The sequence below is a fragment of the Capra hircus genome, chromosome 22, assembly GCF_001704415.2.
Source record: "Capra hircus breed San Clemente chromosome 22, ASM170441v1, whole genome shotgun sequence".
NCBI classification, from domain to species: Eukaryota; Metazoa; Chordata; class Mammalia; order Artiodactyla; family Bovidae; genus Capra; species Capra hircus.
Genome location: NC_030829.1, coordinates 54,346,030 through 54,363,943, shown reverse-complemented (window position 1 = coordinate 54,363,943; position 17,914 = coordinate 54,346,030). Strand labels below are relative to the sequence as shown.

Genomic DNA, 17,914 nt, shown 5'->3' with positions numbered 1-17,914 from the left:
TTAACCAAGGGAGTAATGGCCCAGTTATCAGGAGGTCAGAAGACTGCATAATCTCTACAGAGCCACAGATAGGGTACCCAGGGAGAAAGACGTCTCTGAACAGCCACATGGCCATCACGGAGGGCCAGCACTAACGCATGGTGTCTGGCTGGCTCTTGCTTAGCACCCAATGCCTCTTACTGAAAACAGGATCCCACCAGGCAGATTTCCAGAGTCCCCAGCCCAACAGCACAAAAGAAGGACCAGGGACAGAGGTGGTTTTGAGAAGATGAGGAAGAGTCAGAACTAGTAAGTGATGGCTGGCAGCAGAGGAGAAAAATTTTTTTTAAAAATCGAAACTTTGGAGTCTTACACAATACCAAGAGGGCTCACTGATAAACTTAAATTCTCTGTGTTCTCTAAATTAGAAGGCAGAGGAGCTTGTGATGTGCTTTGCAAAGACTCCTCTCTGAAATAGTCAAGTAAACCCTGAGCTATGACACTTAAAACCATCAGCCACAGTCATCATGAAAAGTCACTTCCATGGACAGGGCTTTCCCACCACGCACCCCACCAACCTGGGTTTAGTGCCACAAATCCCGGGATCGCAAGGGCCTTCCCACACCCACCCTGTCCGGTCCTCTGCCCCCAACCCCCAGGCCTGTGATGTGGCGGCAGGAAGGCTGAGCTCTCCGGGTCAGCACCCCCACCTCCTCTGCTGAGGGTCGGCTCCCCCGAGGCATCATTGATGCCTGTTCCCCCCCCACCCCCCGCTGGCTCCGCTCTGAGTGGGGGCTGGGAAGAGAGGAGGAGGCACTTTTGTCCCTTCAGACCCTCACTATGCAGGCAGGGCTCCCCTCCCAGGAGTTCAGAGACGAGACCCTCTCTTCAAAGCGAGGGTTCCGTTGCTGTGCCCCCTGTGAGGTGGGACAGGGGGTGACCAGCCTGGTGGCGTGGCTCGCCCGCAGTCAAGGTGCCAGAAGTGGCAGAGCCGGGACACAGACTCGGGCCTTCCTGACTCTGTGTCCAGGGCTCTGTCCGCTGGCCCGGACGCCTCCGTGTCCGGCCTCCTTCTGTTCAGCAGGGAACCCAGCTTCCAACTGAGACCCAGACAAGGAAAGAACCCGGCTGTTCTGTGGCTTAGTTCCGAACCCTCTTAGAATCCTACCCAGGGGCTGAGTTGGCCCCTCTGATTCTGGCCTAATTTTTCGGTTTTGTGTTTTCAAAGCACAAATAAAGAAAGAAGGGTTAAAAAAAAAAAAAAAGGAAATCAGGGACCCCAAAGCCAACTCCAATGACTGGCCAGGGCTTTGAGTCTATACTCGAGTGTTTACCTCCCAAATGCATGAAGGAAAGAAGCGTTGGGTACAAACGACCTCCGTTCACATTGTGCAGGCTTCCAAGTGTAGCCGTGTGTCCGTCTGTGTGTGCCGTGTGGTTCCCGTCCCCCCACCGCAGCATGCTCCCGAGCCCCGAATGTCATCGGCCGCCGGCTCCTCCGCGCTTTCTGGCTGCCTCTGCTGCACCCCAGAAAGCCCCGAGTTGGCTTCGGTTTGCTTTGCTGCTTTGGTTCGATGTCCCCCTTCTCTGTCTGGCCCTCATGTGTCCCCCCTTTCATCCCGGCTCACCCAGCCATCTCTCATCTCTGTTCCTTGTGTGTGTGACGCGTTATCTGTTCCATGTCGTGTGGTTCCTTAACGGTGTGTGGTTTTTCTAAGATGAATTCTTTTTTTTTTTTAACAAATAGCCTCTCCTTCTTCCTCCTTGATTCCCACCTGACCCCGCTACCCTTCTGCATGGTCGAAGCTCTGCTTTCCAGTTAACAAGGCTCAGTCTCTCACTAGGTCTGGGTGCCCACTGGAGAGGACTAAGCTTCCTCCAACCACTGTTCCCCATCGTCTCTACGGCGGGGCTTCCTTCGTTCTGTCCTAATACTGTAGTCTGTCCCCAAACCGAGCAAGCAAAATCAAACAGAAAAGACCTCTCGGATGCACATAGCCTGAGCCCCCTCCCTCTTCCATTCTTCCCGCTCCCGTCCGCGCTCACGACACCGTGGATTCCAGCCGCCGGCTGTGCCCCGCCCCCTCCTCCTCCCCACCCCCTCCCCCGAGCCCACCCCCGACCCCCAGAGCTTGACCACCGCGCCCCGGTGGTGCGCCTCACCCCCGCCCTTCCCTTGCAGATCCGCGTCGTGAAGGCGTTTCGTAGCTCTCTCTATGAAGGTCTAGAAAAGCCTGAGTCTCGAACCTCCATCCATAACTTCATGGCTCATCCTGAGTTCCGGATCGAAGATTCGCAGCCCCACATCCCCCTCATTGACGACACCGACCTGGAAGAAGATGCCGCGCTCAAGCAGAACTCGAGCCCGCCCTCGTCGCTCAACAAGAACAACAGCGCCATCGACAGCGGGATCAACCTGACGACCGACACAAGCAAATCAGCTACCTCTTCAAGTCCAGGGAGCCCCATCCACAGCCTGGAGACGTCGCTTTAGCTGAGGAACCGCCCCCCCCAACCAACCCCGCCGCCACACCACCCCCACCCCCCACCCGGGCAGCCACCCATCCAGGCACCTGACTGACCCAAGCAGCAGCGAGCAACAGCAGGAAAAAAAAAAAAAATACTGGCGAGAACACCGATTCCACCCAGCAGACCCTTTTTTTTCTGGCTGTGATGCTGTTTGAACTCTTTTTCACCTTGAGGCGAGGGCGGGATCTCGTGGGGAGCGGGGCTTAAGGGAGTGAGCTGGGGTTTTCCCAGAACTAGCCCTTCCTGGCTCCCGCCTGACATGGACCAGCCATGCCCCCTGCCCAGCGCCAGCCACATCCCTGCATGAATGTACTGCATACTTCTGGTCCTCCCCTGGTTTGGTTTTTGGGGGGTTGGGGAGGGGATTTGTTTCGTTTTGTTTTTCTTTTCTTAGGCGGGAACTGCAAAACAGACTCTTTTCTGAGACTATTTATCCAATCCACTGGTCTGTGAAGTTTTTGAGATGCTTGCATAGCATGGTCTCAGTTGTACAGGTTAATTTCACAACTTTTTGAAATTGCAGAGCTTAACTCTCCTGGTAAATTTGCACCAATGGAACCGAAGAACTTCAGACACTCACAAGGTTATATCCATTTCTTTGTATCTATATCAACGTATACTTCTCTGAGACTGTATACGTCCATATAGATAGGTAGATATATATATATATAAATATATATACATGGATATATAAAATTTTTTTGCCGGCATGTTGCCTTGTTTCCGCTTAAATTGCTCTATTTTAACTTATTTATGTCCTAAAAGAAGAATGTAATTTGTTTACAAACCTGTAGATAACGTCTTCGGCTATTTGTATGGTTTAAGAACACTGGTGGCTGAGATGCTATAAAAACAGCTCAGCCTGGCAGACACCTCCCTGGGTTGCATCCTTGATGTTTTACAATAGCCATGCTCTGATTTTTTTTTTTTTTCTTTTTTGGCCTGCTATTTCCGTTTGATAATGTCACTACCGTGGGAGGCAGGAGTCAAGTGTGAGCGGGTATCCATCCTGAGGGGTCCAACAGCGTGCTCGGTAGACAAAGGGGGAGGTGGAGAGAAGTCCTCGTGGGCTCCAAGCACTGATGGCTGGCCGGCCACAGGGCCACGGGGTCCGCAAAGCACTGAGTGAAGACTCTCTCAATGAAACTCACTTGAGTTTACCAAGAGCGCTTGCAACAGAGGTTCTCTCTGGCAGTGTCTGTGCAGAGACTGAGGTAGTGCGGCAATATTATAAATGATGTTGTGTTGATTTTTTTTTCAGTTAGTAATTTAGAGGCTTATTTCCTCATAGATTGCAGCAAATGCGCTGTTGGCATATTGGATGAGGATCATTAAGGCTTGCTGCTTTTATTTTTATTTTTGAAGAACAGCCTTTTTCTCTGCACTACTTAGATCCGAACAAACCTTATGATGTGTATATTGAGATGTATTCAGTGTGATTTTTTTTTTAAACCAAATCGTCTTCCTGTAGTCGCAATATATACTGTAGCCTTTGAACAGCAAGTCTTGCTTTCCCAGACAGAAAGCCATTCTGAAACCCTGCAGTATCACAGGTGAGAAAAGGTGGTTATTTCTCCCCCGCCCCTGAGACAATAACAGCACTAGTAATCCCACTTAATAAGAGCTTATTTAATTGTATGTCAGCCTCTTAACTGCTAAGCACTTTGTGGGTATCAGCTTTTTTCATAAAAGAACTTTTGTATTGAATACAAAGTTTGCTTTGAGACTTTTCAGCATACGATCTTTTTCCATAAACTTGTACAGTGCAAAAGACATTTTGAATACCATGACCGATGATGTCCCATGCTTCAAGGAAAACCAAAACGCTTCCCGCCTCGCTTGCAAAATGCATTCTTCATACTGACCCTTCCCACGGTTGCTCTGTGTCAGCCCGGGCCCTTCCCTTCTCCAGGCCCAGAGAATTCTTCCACAAACAAGATTGAGAGCCACTCGGGAAAAGAGCCATAGTCAGCTGGGAGAGCGTGCGTCTGGACGGCTGTGGAGAAACCTGAGGGTTTGGGATCCTGAGACAGCCCATCCCACCTGGCAAGACCTTCCTGGAAGGAGGACTTTTTTGAGCAAGAGCATCTCCTGAATGTCAAGAAGCATCTCTGAATGTAGCCAGCAGAGGGAACTGTGTCCCCCGAAGGGGTGACCAGCCCTCAGACGTGTTTATTGGATTCCAAGACCAACACCGCCCACACCGCCCACTGCTCTCCTTCGAGAAAGACCTGCTCCTGTAGAACCTGGGGCAGCTTTGGAACGTGGTGTGTTTTTTTGTTTCTGTTGTTTTTTGTAGTTTCCTTTTTTGAGGTTCTCCATCTCCCCCTGTTTTCCAACCGTGTGTCCATGACCTCATTCCATGACACCAGGAAAGCCCGGCTTGCACATGAGGCCTCCTCATTTGCAGCCAGGATGCAAGGGAAGCAGGAGGGGTCTCCCAGAGGGGGGCTCAGCTCCAGGGAGAACAGGGAGCCATGGAAACTAGAATGCCCCCACATCAGTACTGGTCTTTTCTTGTCAGGAATGATGGATGCACACACACACACACACACACACACACACACACACACACACACAGGAAATGACTGGTTTGTCAGAACTCACTGTAGTACATAAAGCTTGCACTCGGCGTCCTATATCTAGCAGCATGGGGTACGTTTGGCAGTTCACCCCATTAGGGGGTAAATAATTTATGACCATTCATCTGTTTTTATGAATTTTTTTAATCTAGACAATAATTGTAAATAAAGAACTCACCATCTCTGTTCATTTAATACTATGCAATGGTGATGCTGTCAATTGCTGACTCTTCTTACTCCTGCAGTGTGGTTCTGAAATGTCTGTGGTCTTAAAAGAAAACAAAACAAAAAAAAAGGCAAAAAACAACATCAAACAGAACACAGTGACTATATCCTCTGTAATATATACTTTTTTTAACTGGTGTGGGACTGCACCATCCTCTTAGATTCCTGTCTGCCCTCTGGACAGGGGTTCCAGAAGGAGGTAGCAGACTCGGTTCTGAGGTCTAAGCTCACCAATCTGTCTCCCCCTCCACAGATGAGGGGCGAGCAGCGGGCCCATTCAATGAGCCACCCATCTTTGGAGGTGGACAGGGAGGAAACTGAAGACTTTCCTTCCTAACTCAGCAGCAGCCTGGGTTACTCCCACCAATCCACCCCCCCCCCATGGCCCCTTCTGCCCATGTCCCAACCAGAGCAGAGAGTGGACAAGAAAGAGGGGTCCCTGTTTCTGAGCACAGACCAACGACGGTAACTATGCTGGGGCGAGGATCCTGGACCCGTCTCAGCCCAGGCAGCCCAGTGATTGAACAGCCACTCTTCCTCCACCGCGTTGAAATTGCCCCTTTCCCACACCCTGGCAGCTTCGAGAGACTTGTATCTATTTCTGGAATTTCCCCTCTGGTCCCTCATCAGAGTGTCTCATCTGACCAGCCACCTAGTTTTAATTATTGTCACTTTATATGATGTTTTTATTATGTAGTGGGACAAATACCCTTCGTGCTTTGTTTTTGGTTTTTTTTTTTTGAGCAAAATTTCCTGGTTATTCTCTCACGTCTATTCTTCCAAGTAAACTTAAAATGTTGCCAAGTCCTCCATCCTTCTGCCTTCCTCTCACCCCAAATATTGGGCCCTTTCATCACAGGTGCAAACGTCATGCCACGATTGTAAGCACTGTCCACTCCGGCTCACTAAATAGAGAGCCCTTTAAGGAGAAATAAGAAGGGCATCCTAGCTCTTGAGGGAAGCCTGATACTCCTCCCATCATCTCACCTGTCCCCTGAGCCAGGGTGTTGTGAGGAGAGGCCACTGAGCCCCCACCCAATATCATTGTGGGCCCCCAAATCACCCACCTTGCCTGTGATGGGGTGGACCCTCCATCCGCCCCGGTCCAGGTGAGAAAGAAGGTCCTCTCCCAGACTCAGAGCTACCAGAATGTGTATCCCACTTGCCAATTCTCTTCATGGAGAAATGTTTATTCCTGGTTCCTTTTCCTGAGCTGTTTTTGTGGGGAGGGGGGGTCACCCTTTGGTCTTTATTGACAGTTTTCAGCAGGTCCCTGGTAGGTCCTCCAAGATGTAGCCGTTTCTTGCCTGGACCTTCTCACCACCCTGACTCCCCCTAGTGGTTCTCGCTCTACTTGCAGGAGGCTGTCAAGTACACTCTGACAAGCCTCCCAACCCCAGACTCTCTCCAACGGGCCCCAAGATCCCACCATTAGAAGGTGTGGGGAGGGGAGGGGACGGGCTGCATTTCTCTGAAGGTTTTTGGGTCCTCCAGAGCCAAGGCCAAAATCAAACAATAGCGGAAAATCCCCAGGTCTTTCTCAAGTCCCAAAGCAAGCTCTCCTGATTTTGACATAAAGATCCCGTCCGCCCAAGTAGGGGAGGGGGAATCCCAAGCCCTGGGCATCAGCCATCACCCCCTACAACGAAAACAAGATATTTAAGGCTGCTTTGGGACCGCCCTTCTCGGCTCCCCCAAGTCTTGTAATGCCTGTGGTGCTCTCCCTCCCGACCTTTCCTCTCGGGAGGGTCGGTCGCCACACTTTGCTAACTCTTGTGTGCACATATTTTATACCAGAGTAAGCAAGGAAATGGTGCCGCCTCCAGCTTCCTGAGCTGCCCGGGCTCTGGGGGGCTCTGGGACAATCGGGGCTGGGAAGTGACTGTGCTCTTATTGTACACTCTTGATTTCTCTGTATCTCTGGCTTGTGCTCTTTGTAACTAATGGGATTTGTCTGCCTTTTCAACACTATACTGAGCAATAACAATAAATGCACACGTGGAAATGTAGACACGGTACACATCACAAGGCCTTTTTCCGCGGGATGGCTGGGTCCCTGCCCTCCGTGGACTTGAACTCAGAGGGAAACAGTGCCTGGAAGGGAAAGGCAGTTTACCTGAGGGTGTGCAGGGCAGGGGCAGTCTCTCTCCTTCCACTGAATCATGCCTTCCTGCACCATTTGAGGGAGGCAAGTTCAGTGTTCCGTGAGTCATTAAACCTCCACGAGTAATAGCTAACAAGCCCAGATGGCCAGACTTTGGGGGGAAGAGACCTCGGGAGGACAAAGAGGTGGAGATCCAGGTTCTAGGGGGTCAGGGCACCAAGGAAGGAAAGCTAACAGTGGCCTGACTTGGGGTCTGGGATTAACCAGAGGGAGGTGATGGGAGATATGGACAAAGGATGTAGGTGTCATCCCCTCCTGGGGACAGGGAGATGCAGAAGGGAGCCTGGCACGCTAAGAGTCTGAGCTTTGCACACCTCTGGTGAACATTAGCAAAGAACGGGAACATGCCCAGATCAAGAGACATGCTGAGGGTCGCACGTGCACACACACGCACACACAATCCCAGCTCTTCTCAGGGGACTTCCAGAACAAGCACCACAGGTCCAATCAGCTTCCAAACCCAAACCCAGTTTCACATTCAAAGGTCCATTTACTCCCAGTATCAACCTTGCAGAGAAGGTTTCATTACAGTTTCCACCTAACAGAAGAGACAACAGTTCAGAGAGGTGAAGGGTGTGCCCACCTAGTAAGTAGGAGATACAGTATTGATACCTAGCAATCTTGATTCCAGGGTTGGCACTCAAAACTTTTCAGTCCCACCAGCAAATACCTTAATGAATAGGATACAGGTGCACTGTTTCTCCCAAATCTTCAGTCTTTCAGACTGCAATGCCAACACCAGGGAATCCCCTATGCCCCATCCATTGTGTTTATATCTAATGTGTCATTGTCCTCATCTTATACTCAAGGAAAATCGGGCTCAGAAAGAAGCGATATGATTTTATCACTCAGAGAATCAGTACTACATCTACAGATTTGAGATCAGGAACTGTCCCTGGAAGAACAGGAGACCCAAGAGCCCCCCCTCCCTCCACCGTTTTGTTCCCTGCAACATTTTTTTCCATCATAAACAGCAGTCCTCAAACCCTTGGAATATTTCCCCATTAGAGGGAAATTGCAGGTCTTGAAAGCTGGGGTGGGGGTGGAGTGTGAGTTGCAATCTGGAGGTCCAGCCCTGAGTTCTGTAAGACTCCACTCTCCCGCCCCCTCTCCCAGCTCCTTGATGGTTCGTCACACCCTCTGGGGTCTTAACATCATCCCTCCAGCAGGGACCATCTTCTGCTAGGACACTTCCCTCCAGTTTCAGGAGAGGAAACAGGGACTCTGACTCATCTAAGGGGGGTCTAAGTTCCATCCTGGGTCACTGAACTCCTAAAAAGCCACGAGAAGCCCAGGGCTGCCAGACCATGTGAGGCTGAGGGGAACCGCCCCATGGGCTCTGTCCAGCTACAGCATTCTCGCTGTGCAGGCGAGAAGCCAGGGACCTAGCGGTTGGGGAAACTGGCGACTGGATCCTGGGCTCCAGCTGCAGGAGTCGAGCTGAGATCCCTCCTTGCCCGGGGCATCTAGCCGGTGGGCCAGATTCACAGGATCCCAGAGCCCTGATGGAAAAGGCGGTTTCGGAGGCATGGATCCTCCGGCTTGGAAGGGGCAGGAAGAGAGACAGGCTCAGCTCCTGGCAAGGGGCTTATTTGCTGGGATTCTTTGCCCCTGCTCCCAGCTTGGGTCCTGAGGAGACACTAACAAGGAAGAACAAGGACCATTCTGGCCACTACCCCCCAAATTAATCATCCTAAAAGGTTCATCATAAGGCCCGTCGCACCCAAAACCGCAGAGGCGTTCCTTAGGAGTCCCTTCTTTTTTTTTTTCCTGTGTGGATCTCAGGAAAAGGGAAGAGTTGGGGCGCGAGGGAAGGCAGGCTAAAGCTTCAGATTACTAGTCCCGTTCTGGGTCGCCATGGAAACGAGAGTCCCACCCCGCTTTGGTCTCGCGCGCTACGCTCGGAGAAGGGGAGGGGCCATGGCCCTCAGGAGAGGACGGAACGTTTGTGCGAGCGGAGCTCGCTGCTGCCCGGAAGCTCCGGCGTCCGGACCCGACGGGCTTCCAGCCCGACGCCGGAAGTGAGCTGTTCCGAGGCGACGCGGGGTCCTGCCACGTCTGAGTCCAGAAGCCGCTGCCGCCGCTACAACCATGGTGAGTGTTGGGGTCGGGGTCGCGACCCTCCCGGGTCCTCGCCGCGCTGAAGTTCGAGCCCCACTCTGGGGCCGTACAGTTCTGCCGCCCCGCTCGGATTTGAAGTTCGGTGGCTCGGGGTGGTCAGAGGGAGGCCGCGGAACCTCTCAGAACTCTGCGGACAGCCCAGCTGCCGCGTCCCCTGCTCTCCTTTCCTTCTCCCGCAACAATTGAAAACAAAATCCCAGACACCGTAGGAGCCGCTGTATTCTGAGCCCTTAGCGGATTCCAAGCATTGTTCCTAATCTCAGCCTGCCCACAGCCCCGTGAAGTCGATTCAGGTAAGCCAGGGTTCTCGAGGAAATGTCTGTGCCTAGATTTTTGAGGAAAGCTGGGTGAGCCCACAAGGCAGGACGCTGGGTTTGGTCCTTGCTCTGCAGGAGACTGCGTTTTAAGTTTCTTGGGGTTTTTCCTGGCCTTTTACTGAGTAGGTACTGAGTAGAGTTGGGGTCGCTTATGCTATGACAGTCAGCTTTTTTTAAAAATGAGTTTTTAACTCCGTAGTTCTGAAGAGGTGAATTGTTTTGAGGGCTGTCTTTTACTACCCAGTGAAGACCAGACAACTTGAGGTGCTCGGAAGGATGAACTTTTTTTTTTTTTTTAAGTAGATTAAAAAACAAAAAACACGCACTTATTCATCAGTCCTGGTTGGTGAGAGAGTGGATTCAAAATAAATGCTGATAATCTGCAAGGTCCCCTGATGAACTAGTATGAAACTACCAGTAAATTTTCTTTCTGTGTCCTTAGCATCGGGCCATTAACTTAGGCAACTGGATGTAACGCCTAGATAGGCAGGCTAGTGGGGCGGAAAGCTTTGTGGGGTAGGAATTATTAATGGCAGGTGGGGGCTCTTCTCCCATCGACACCTTTGACTAGCCCTGGAGCAGGTGTTTTCCCTTCTCTGGGCTTCATATCCTTTGTCAGCTGGCTGTGAACCATACCCTTCGGCTTTCCTAGTGCACATGTGAAAGCACTTTATAACCCCGGGCAGCTTGCTGCAGGTAGGAGAGGCTACTCTTTCTCTTGCTTCCTTGCCTTTGCGGATCGTGGGGGCCTGCTTTGCAGGGCGTCTAGACTTTGATGAGAGAATTTGTGTTTGCTGATGTGCCCCTTTTGCACTGCTTTGCAACCCTCCTCTTCCAGCGTCCTCCTTTCTGAAAAGTCGGGTCAGGTTTTAAACCTGCTAGGAAAAGATGAAATGGGGGAGACGGTAAGAAGTATCATTTCCAGTCTGAAACCTGCCTTTCAGTCTCTTTTGTATCCCGAGTTTTGAGAGACTAGTGGTGGAACATAGTCCAGCTGTCCATTTTTGTCCATTTACTTATTCGTTCAGCAGATAGTCACTGAGTTCCTTCTGGTTGCAAAACGCTGTGCTGGGTGAGAGGATGCAGAACTGTCAGTGACACCAACCCTGGCTCTGGGGAGCTCACCTTCTAGTTGGGAGAAGGAGGCATCTGAAGTGTTGTAGACATTCAGTGTTGATATTCAGAGGAGTTTGGCCAGTTGGGAAATCTGGGAATCTTCAAGACCCAGTGTTGGGGGGCAGGGTGTGGTCATAATTTGAGCTGAGTCTCAGAATGGATATGAAGGTATGGTAACTGTACTCCAGCCAGCCCTGCGAACTGGACTCTCACAGGTGGTGGACCAGGGAGCAGCCTCAAGAGAATCAATTGAATCGATTAATCAAAGTCTTTAGGTGAAAATCCTGTTATGCAAAAAGCTGCCTGGAACATCCGAGGCCCTGTCCTCGAGGAAGGCTGCTCCGTGGTCCGGCTGTAGCTCCCTCGGAGTCCCTCTTCACCCTCAAGTGTAGCCAGGACCTCCCGTGCCACTGTCCCCGATCTTTGCTCGTGTTATTCCCTCTGCTTGGACTGTACTTTTTTACCCTTGTGTTAGTCACTCAGGTCTTGTCCAACTCTTTGCAACCCTATGGACTGTAGGCCGCAAGCTCCTCTGTCCATGGAATTCTCCAAGCTAGAATACTGGAGTGGGTTGCCATGCCTTTCTCCAGAGTATCTTCCCTGGTCCAGGGATCGAACCCGGGTCTCCCACATTGCAGGCAGATTCTTTACCATCTGAGCTACCAGGGAAGCCACCTGCCAAATTCCTCCTCATCTGAGCCCTTTTTTTTTTTTTCCACCACCACCAGCCCCTCAGACTGCTATAGCACATTCTAACCCCATTAAAATATTCATTCTGCCTTATTGGGGTTACTTCCAAACAGGCTTCTCTGGGGCAAGAAGTACCTCTTTTCTATGTCTACATCTCCAGTCCCTGGCATAGTGCTTGGTGCAACGAAGGCACTTAGAGTGAATGTTTACTGAATGAATGAATGATCGGATGCTATCAAGAACTTTAAAAGTGGTGGATTTAATGAGATGATTGCATTCTAACTACCATCAGTTCATTTACCAACAATATCTTTGGTTTTAGGTGTCAGTAATTAACACTGTGGACACTTCCCATGAGGACATGATTGTAAGTATTCCTTTAGCCCTTTCTCACATGCTGAGGACATGGGCATCTCTGTTGATGATTTATGAGTCCAGTGTGGCCTTGCAGCCTTTGCCAGTCAGGCTGTAACCTCAGGGGTATGGTCAGTCTCCAGGCAGGCCCTCTGAGTTGACAGGGCTGTGACAGTCTGATTACTCGAAGTCAGGAAAAACCCAGAAACAGTTTGCAGCTCAAGGTACTTAGTCTCCTGGCCAGAAAAGTAACTGCCTCTGGGGTGGGATGGAAGTGGGTACAGAGGTTTGAAATAGTCTTCCCACCTATCTTCCTCTTGCTGTCACTTCTTAGCCCCATTGAAAAGGGGATTAAAGAAGAAAAAATAAGGACTTCTCTTGTGGTCCAGATTTATGCTTATTGGAAGCCGTATGCTTCCAGTGCAGGGAGCACAGGTTTGATCCCTAGTTGGGAGGGTTCTGCCTGCTGCGTGATGTGACCAAAAAAAAAAAGAAGGAAAGAAGTAGGAAGATGACTCAATAAAAAGGCAGAGCCAGGTCGGACCACCACAGATGGCGGGCCAGACGGTGCCCTTTGAACCAGAAGTCATTAACTCAGGGTGTGTCCTGAGAGGTGAACACCTGGCTGAGTGTACAAGCACAGGGCTGTGGGAGAAGGCCCAGAGGTCAAAGTCTCCAGCAGAGGATGCAGACTCTGCTTCATGCAGGGCAAGGAGTGCAGGAAGCCTTGAGCAGGACCCAGGTCAGTCAGCCTACAGCATTGCATCCCAGGCATCCTGCGCTCACGGTCTCCCTCCAGCTGTTGCTTTGGGGCTTCCCAGTGGTTGCTTGGATGTGGTCGTCCTTGGAGACAGCGTGGCACATGGGTAAGACCGTCAAATCTGAGGTCCCCAGTCAATCTGTTAACTTTAAGATGATCCAGTGTGAGGTCCCTCGTCAGTCTGTTAACTTTTCTGAGCCAGCCTTGATTTTCTCGTAGCTGAGATGGGAGATGCCGTGGGTGTGCCCCCTCTCTGGGCGGGTTCATCTTGGGGAACAGATGAGACAGGGTAGCAAGGGGGAACATCTGCGTGCTCGTGGCACATCACACCCCCGGCCGAGTACTGCTGCTTTGGTGTCTCTTTAACCTTCATGAGGTTGAGGCCATTATCAGCTCCATTTAAAGACAAGGAAGCTAAGGTTCCAGGGCATTAGGACATTTTCCCAAGGTTGCATGGCAGAAAACTTGAGATAGGATTGGAGTCTCGGTGCTGTGCCCTGCTGCCTCCCAAAGTGTGTGGCAGCCTGCAGGAGCAGTGCTTCAAAAGCACCTCTGTCTCAGCACCGCCCTGTCTGCCTTCCAAGGAGCCAAGACCTGGAGTGGTGGGGAAGCTTGGCTTCTCAAGAGGAATCAGGATGTCGTCCTTGGGTAGGGAGATGAGGAAGGAATGTCTAAGCAGACAGAATAATTGCTTCCCTTTGAAAGGATGTAATTGCTCCCGATGACCGCAGCGTGACAGCTGATAGTTCCTGAAACCCCAAAGGTACAATGAGGAAGACATGTTATCCGTTGAAGTAGCAGGGCCAGTAAGTTCAGCAAGGCAGCAGGCAGATGGACTCAGAGGAGCCATCGCCCAGAGGGACAAGGAGCTGTGGGCGGGGCCTGGCCCTGGAGGGCAGCCTCAGTGAAGTCGGTTCATCAGTGGCAGGACCAGCAACGTTGAAGTGCTGGGTGGAGAGTTCGGGGTCCTGGGCACACTGCTGGGGAGAAGGTCAGGTAGAAACCCAGAACAAAGGTCTGCAGAGGATCCAGGTCCATGGGTAGGGAAAGGAGCCTAAATGGCCAAATGGAACCCTGTGTCCTGGCCAGACGTGCATTGTGGAGGACCTCCTTGGGGCCCACCGGCTGTCAGAGGCCTGCTTCTCTACGTCGGCGTTAGCCCCTTGTTCTGGCATTGAGCCGAACCTCCCTGGTAGCATATGGAGCCTTGACACAGTGGGGCGGGAGGAAGGGGAGAGAAGCTGTGCGAGCTTTCCTCCCACACTCCACTGCCGGTCGGGATTGGGAGGACTTTCCCCGTGCTGTGAAGAGTCTGAAAGCAGCTGGGTGTGGTTTCTCTTGTCCCTTTCAGAAGGAGGTTGCCTGTGAGAGTGTTACCAAGCTAGCTTCCTGCCAGATAGTGATGATTCTCTGAGGTTCAGTTAATCTCAGGTCCTGTCTTCCCTCTGCAGCACGACGCCCAGATGGACTACTATGGCACCCGCCTGGCAACCTGCTCGTCAGACAGGTCCGTCAAGATCTTCGATGTGCGCAACGGGGGGCAGATCCTCGTCGCTGACCTCAGGGGGTAAGTGCCTCTGACCCTGGACAAAGCCTCAGAGAGCATTTGGGTTTCTCAGATGTGGCAGGGAGGGCTGAGAGCCCAGATCAGAGCAACCCCTGGTGTGGTTAGCAGAGAGGCTTCCTGGTCCCGGCCAGCTGACTGCCTCAGCAGGCATCCCAGGCTAATGGACCAGGAGCCAATCCCACCTCTGCCACCCAGATGCCCACAGACAGCCCTGGGGTGAGAGTCAGGTAACCCCCCTGTCTTCACCTGCTCACCCTTGACCCAGGCCGGGGCAGCCTCCGCCCGGGCAGTGCCTGCTCACAGGCCTTCAGTGGCTGCTGCTGTGCTCAAAAGTGGGAAGCTGTCTTTTCTTTTCCATTTTAAACACGTTCGGCGCACATGATCTAAAGTGGCTCAGAATATAATAGTAATTACGTGGCTCCCGCCGTTCGGCCTGTTTGCCCTGGCAGGCACTCAGTGAGTATTTACAAATGTTTGGTTAACCCTTCTCCCTGTGGAGATTCTTGAGATCCTGGTTTTCTTTTTTGTGGCCCCACTCTGGTGTTTTCCCTCTCAGTTTACTACCTCAGATGGATAGGATCCTTAATCCGGGTTCCATGAATCCCCAAGGGTTCTGTGGGTAGAATTTCAGGGGACGGTGAACTCAGAAAGGGGAAAGGGGAAAACCACGCCTTTGTTTTCAGTGCCTCTGACGTGTAGCATTCGCTCGACTACAGCTGTAGGCCGGGAGTCACAGTAGCAGCCGTGGTGCCTGTCCCTTTCTCTCTTAGCATTTGTCTTCACTGGCTCTTAGCTGCGCCTCTTGAGAGCTGCTGTTCTGTTTAGACGTGCAGACCTTGAGCTACGGCTTGTGGGGTCTAGTTCCCTGACCAGGGATTGAACCCAGGCCCTCTGCAGTGGGAGCTCGGAGACTTAGCCAGTAGACCACCAGGAGAGTCCCCAGTCCCTGTCACTTTGTTACCAGAAGAAGTCACGGATATTTTTTATATGACATTACAGTTGTAGCTTTCTCAAAGTAGCACTTATGCTCTTGACTCCTGTGAAATTAGAATGGTTATTAGACTTGCCACTGGAGTTTGTTACTTAACGTATTAACAAAGAAGCACGTATATCACTAATAACGTAAATTGTTCTTTAACCTTTTGATGACTTTCAGTATAAATGGATTTCGTTTATAATCCTCACTCTATGTATTTTATTCATTATCCTGAGAAGAGACCTTAGCCTTCACCAGACTACACAGGAGAGGTTAACAATCCCTGACAAGTGGGTACTCACTACATGTTTGTGAATGGATTAAAGAAAACATAGGTAAGTCAGTAGCCATTTAGGAAGACAGGCCTAAAAATTCCCATCTTCCTGGGTGTCAGGAGTCGCGTGCTTGAGGAGCCCAGTGCCGCCTTCCCCGCCCAGCGGCTGCTGGCTGAGCAGAGAGCTCACAGGGCGAGGCCTGGCTGCCAGCACTGGCTTGGACACGCTGCCTACTGTCGCTTGGTCCTTTCTGCTCAAAGTACGAAAAGATTGGAGGGTAAATTTATGCCCCATTCTTTGCTCCCTCAGTTAAAACTCTGCTAGTTGTAGGACGATTGAGTCTCCAGGAGTTTCATCGGCAGCTCCTTTGTGGAGGTTGCGGCTGGACCATTGTCCCAGCTAAGGGAGGTAGGCTCTTGAGTGTCCGCAGCCCCGAATGAATGGGTGAGCAGGGAGCAGCTCACAGGTGTCAAACTCGGGTTTTTTCCTTTTCTTGTACCCAGCACTGTTTCAGACTCTTAAATGAGTTGTCACAGACATCTCCCTCATGACCACCATGTGAAAGAAGTCATGCTGACGTCTCTCTCAAGAGACAAAGCGAAAGAGAGGGTAACGGCCCTGCCCTGAAGTCAGGCAGCCAGTGAGTGGGGGATGGGTGTGAAAGAGCCCGACCCATCCGCTGTGTGCTGGGTGCCCCCTCTTCTGAGCCACGGACCCAGTACAGAGCCTGGCACAGGGCACATCCTCAGACAGTAGTGACCAGGTGAACGCACAGAGGTGGGAAGGGAAGAGAGAGCCCTGCCTTTTGAAAAAGTGAGGAGTAGTGGAAGGCACGGAGATGAAACATTCACTGCCTGCTCAAGAGCACAGCCTCCTCAAGGGCTCCGCTGGCTCAGGAGAGAAGGGCTGGCTTGCTTTCAGCCTCAGGGTCCTCACTGTCCGCTGAAAGTCCCTTTTGGAGTGACGTTATTCAGCTCTATCCCTTTTGAAATTCTTCGGCAGTTCTCTCCTGAGAAGCCATTCACTTCTGTCCAAAGTAGTGGCCGGCAGAGTGCCCTGCCTTCCTTTTGCCCATCTGAACAGCCTCTGGCCCTCTCGCCTTGCAGCCATGAGGGTCCCGTGTGGCAGGTGGCCTGGGCCCACCCCATGTATGGCAATATACTTGCGTCCTGCTCCTATGACCGGAAAGTCATCATCTGGAAAGAGGAGAATGGCACCTGGGAGAAGACCCACGAGCACACAGGACACGACTCCTCAGGTACAGCACAGGGAGTGGGCAGGGGCAGGGGGCGCGCGGTGGGAGGGTCTGTCCACAGCGGAGGAAAGGTCCTAAGACCTAAAGCCAATACAAAGCAAAACAAGAAGAGCAAAGACAAGACGGCGAGGCTGGTTGGTTGGTTTTCTGCTGTAAGGTTTATTCGTTTCAAGTACTGGTCTTTGTTTTGAGAGTATAAGATAGGCTTTAGCTTATGATGATGATATTAGTAGGTGATGGGTTTTTTAAATCTCAATTGACAAAATTACAACTTTCCCCAAGGTGATCCCTACGATTTTTCTTTCCTTTTTTTTTTTTTTTTTTTTTTTAGAAATTTAGTTAAACAGTAAGTTTCGGACGTGAAAGTCTCTCACTGTGCCTCCTTTCTTCCTGCAGTAAACTCCGTATGCTGGGCTCCCCACGACTACGGCCTCATCCTGGCCTGCGGCAGCTCGGACGGGGCCATCTCGCTGCTGACCTACACCGGGCTGGGCCAGTGGGAAGTAAAGAAGATCAACAATGCTCACACTGTAAGTCCACACCCTGCCTGCGGGTTGCGGCCTCGCCACGTGTCTGCCCTTCCCTCCTTAGAGAAGGGCAGGAGCGGCGTCACTGCTGTGCAGTGTGCCACAGGAGGGCTGCTGAGCAGAACACCATTGGGAGGGCAGGTCTGAGGCTCTTTGCACCGAAGCCAGACAGAGGCTACATCCAGGGAGGCCAGGCTGCACCTGCCTTATTCAGCCCAGGGCGGCGCTGGCACTGGTTTCTCCAAGTCAGGGAGGGCCGGGGCACTGGCAGGGTGGCAGCAGTAGCCTGCCTATCTGCCACCCTTGCTGTGCACACCGCAAGTTGACATGGCCTGCAGTGACCATTGGGGCCCCTGGAACTGATTGGTGTCACAAAAAGCATCATAGGAAGTTGGTTCTCTGCTTCCTGTGTAAGGGTGAAACAGTCAAGGAAGCACTGTGAACAGTGCTGGGAGGGCTCAAATTTCTTGAGCCTCT

At 51.6% G+C, this 17,914-nt stretch overlaps 2 protein-coding genes across 2 annotated transcripts in view; both read left to right on the top strand.

Moving 5' to 3' along the window:
• ATP2B2 (ATPase plasma membrane Ca2+ transporting 2) overlaps positions 1 to 7,323 on the top strand; it is a 378,813-nt gene extending 371,490 nt beyond the window's left edge. Inside the window, 1 exon segment of the mRNA XM_018038308.1 lies at positions 2,162 to 7,323. Coding sequence (XP_017893797.1) covers positions 2,162 to 2,473 — 312 coding nt within the window. The 3' untranslated portion in view covers positions 2,474 to 7,323.
• Positions 9,441 to 17,914, top strand: part of SEC13 (SEC13 homolog, nuclear pore and COPII coat complex component) — a 29,865-nt gene continuing 21,391 nt past the window's right edge. The window contains exons 1-5 of the mRNA XM_005696060.2: positions 9,441 to 9,573; positions 12,046 to 12,090; positions 14,289 to 14,404; positions 16,762 to 16,913; positions 17,307 to 17,440. Coding sequence (XP_005696117.2) covers positions 9,571 to 9,573; positions 12,046 to 12,090; positions 14,289 to 14,404; positions 16,762 to 16,913; positions 17,307 to 17,440 — 450 coding nt within the window. The 5' untranslated portion in view covers positions 9,441 to 9,570. The remainder of the gene's footprint in view (positions 9,574 to 12,045; positions 12,091 to 14,288; positions 14,405 to 16,761; positions 16,914 to 17,306; positions 17,441 to 17,914) is intronic.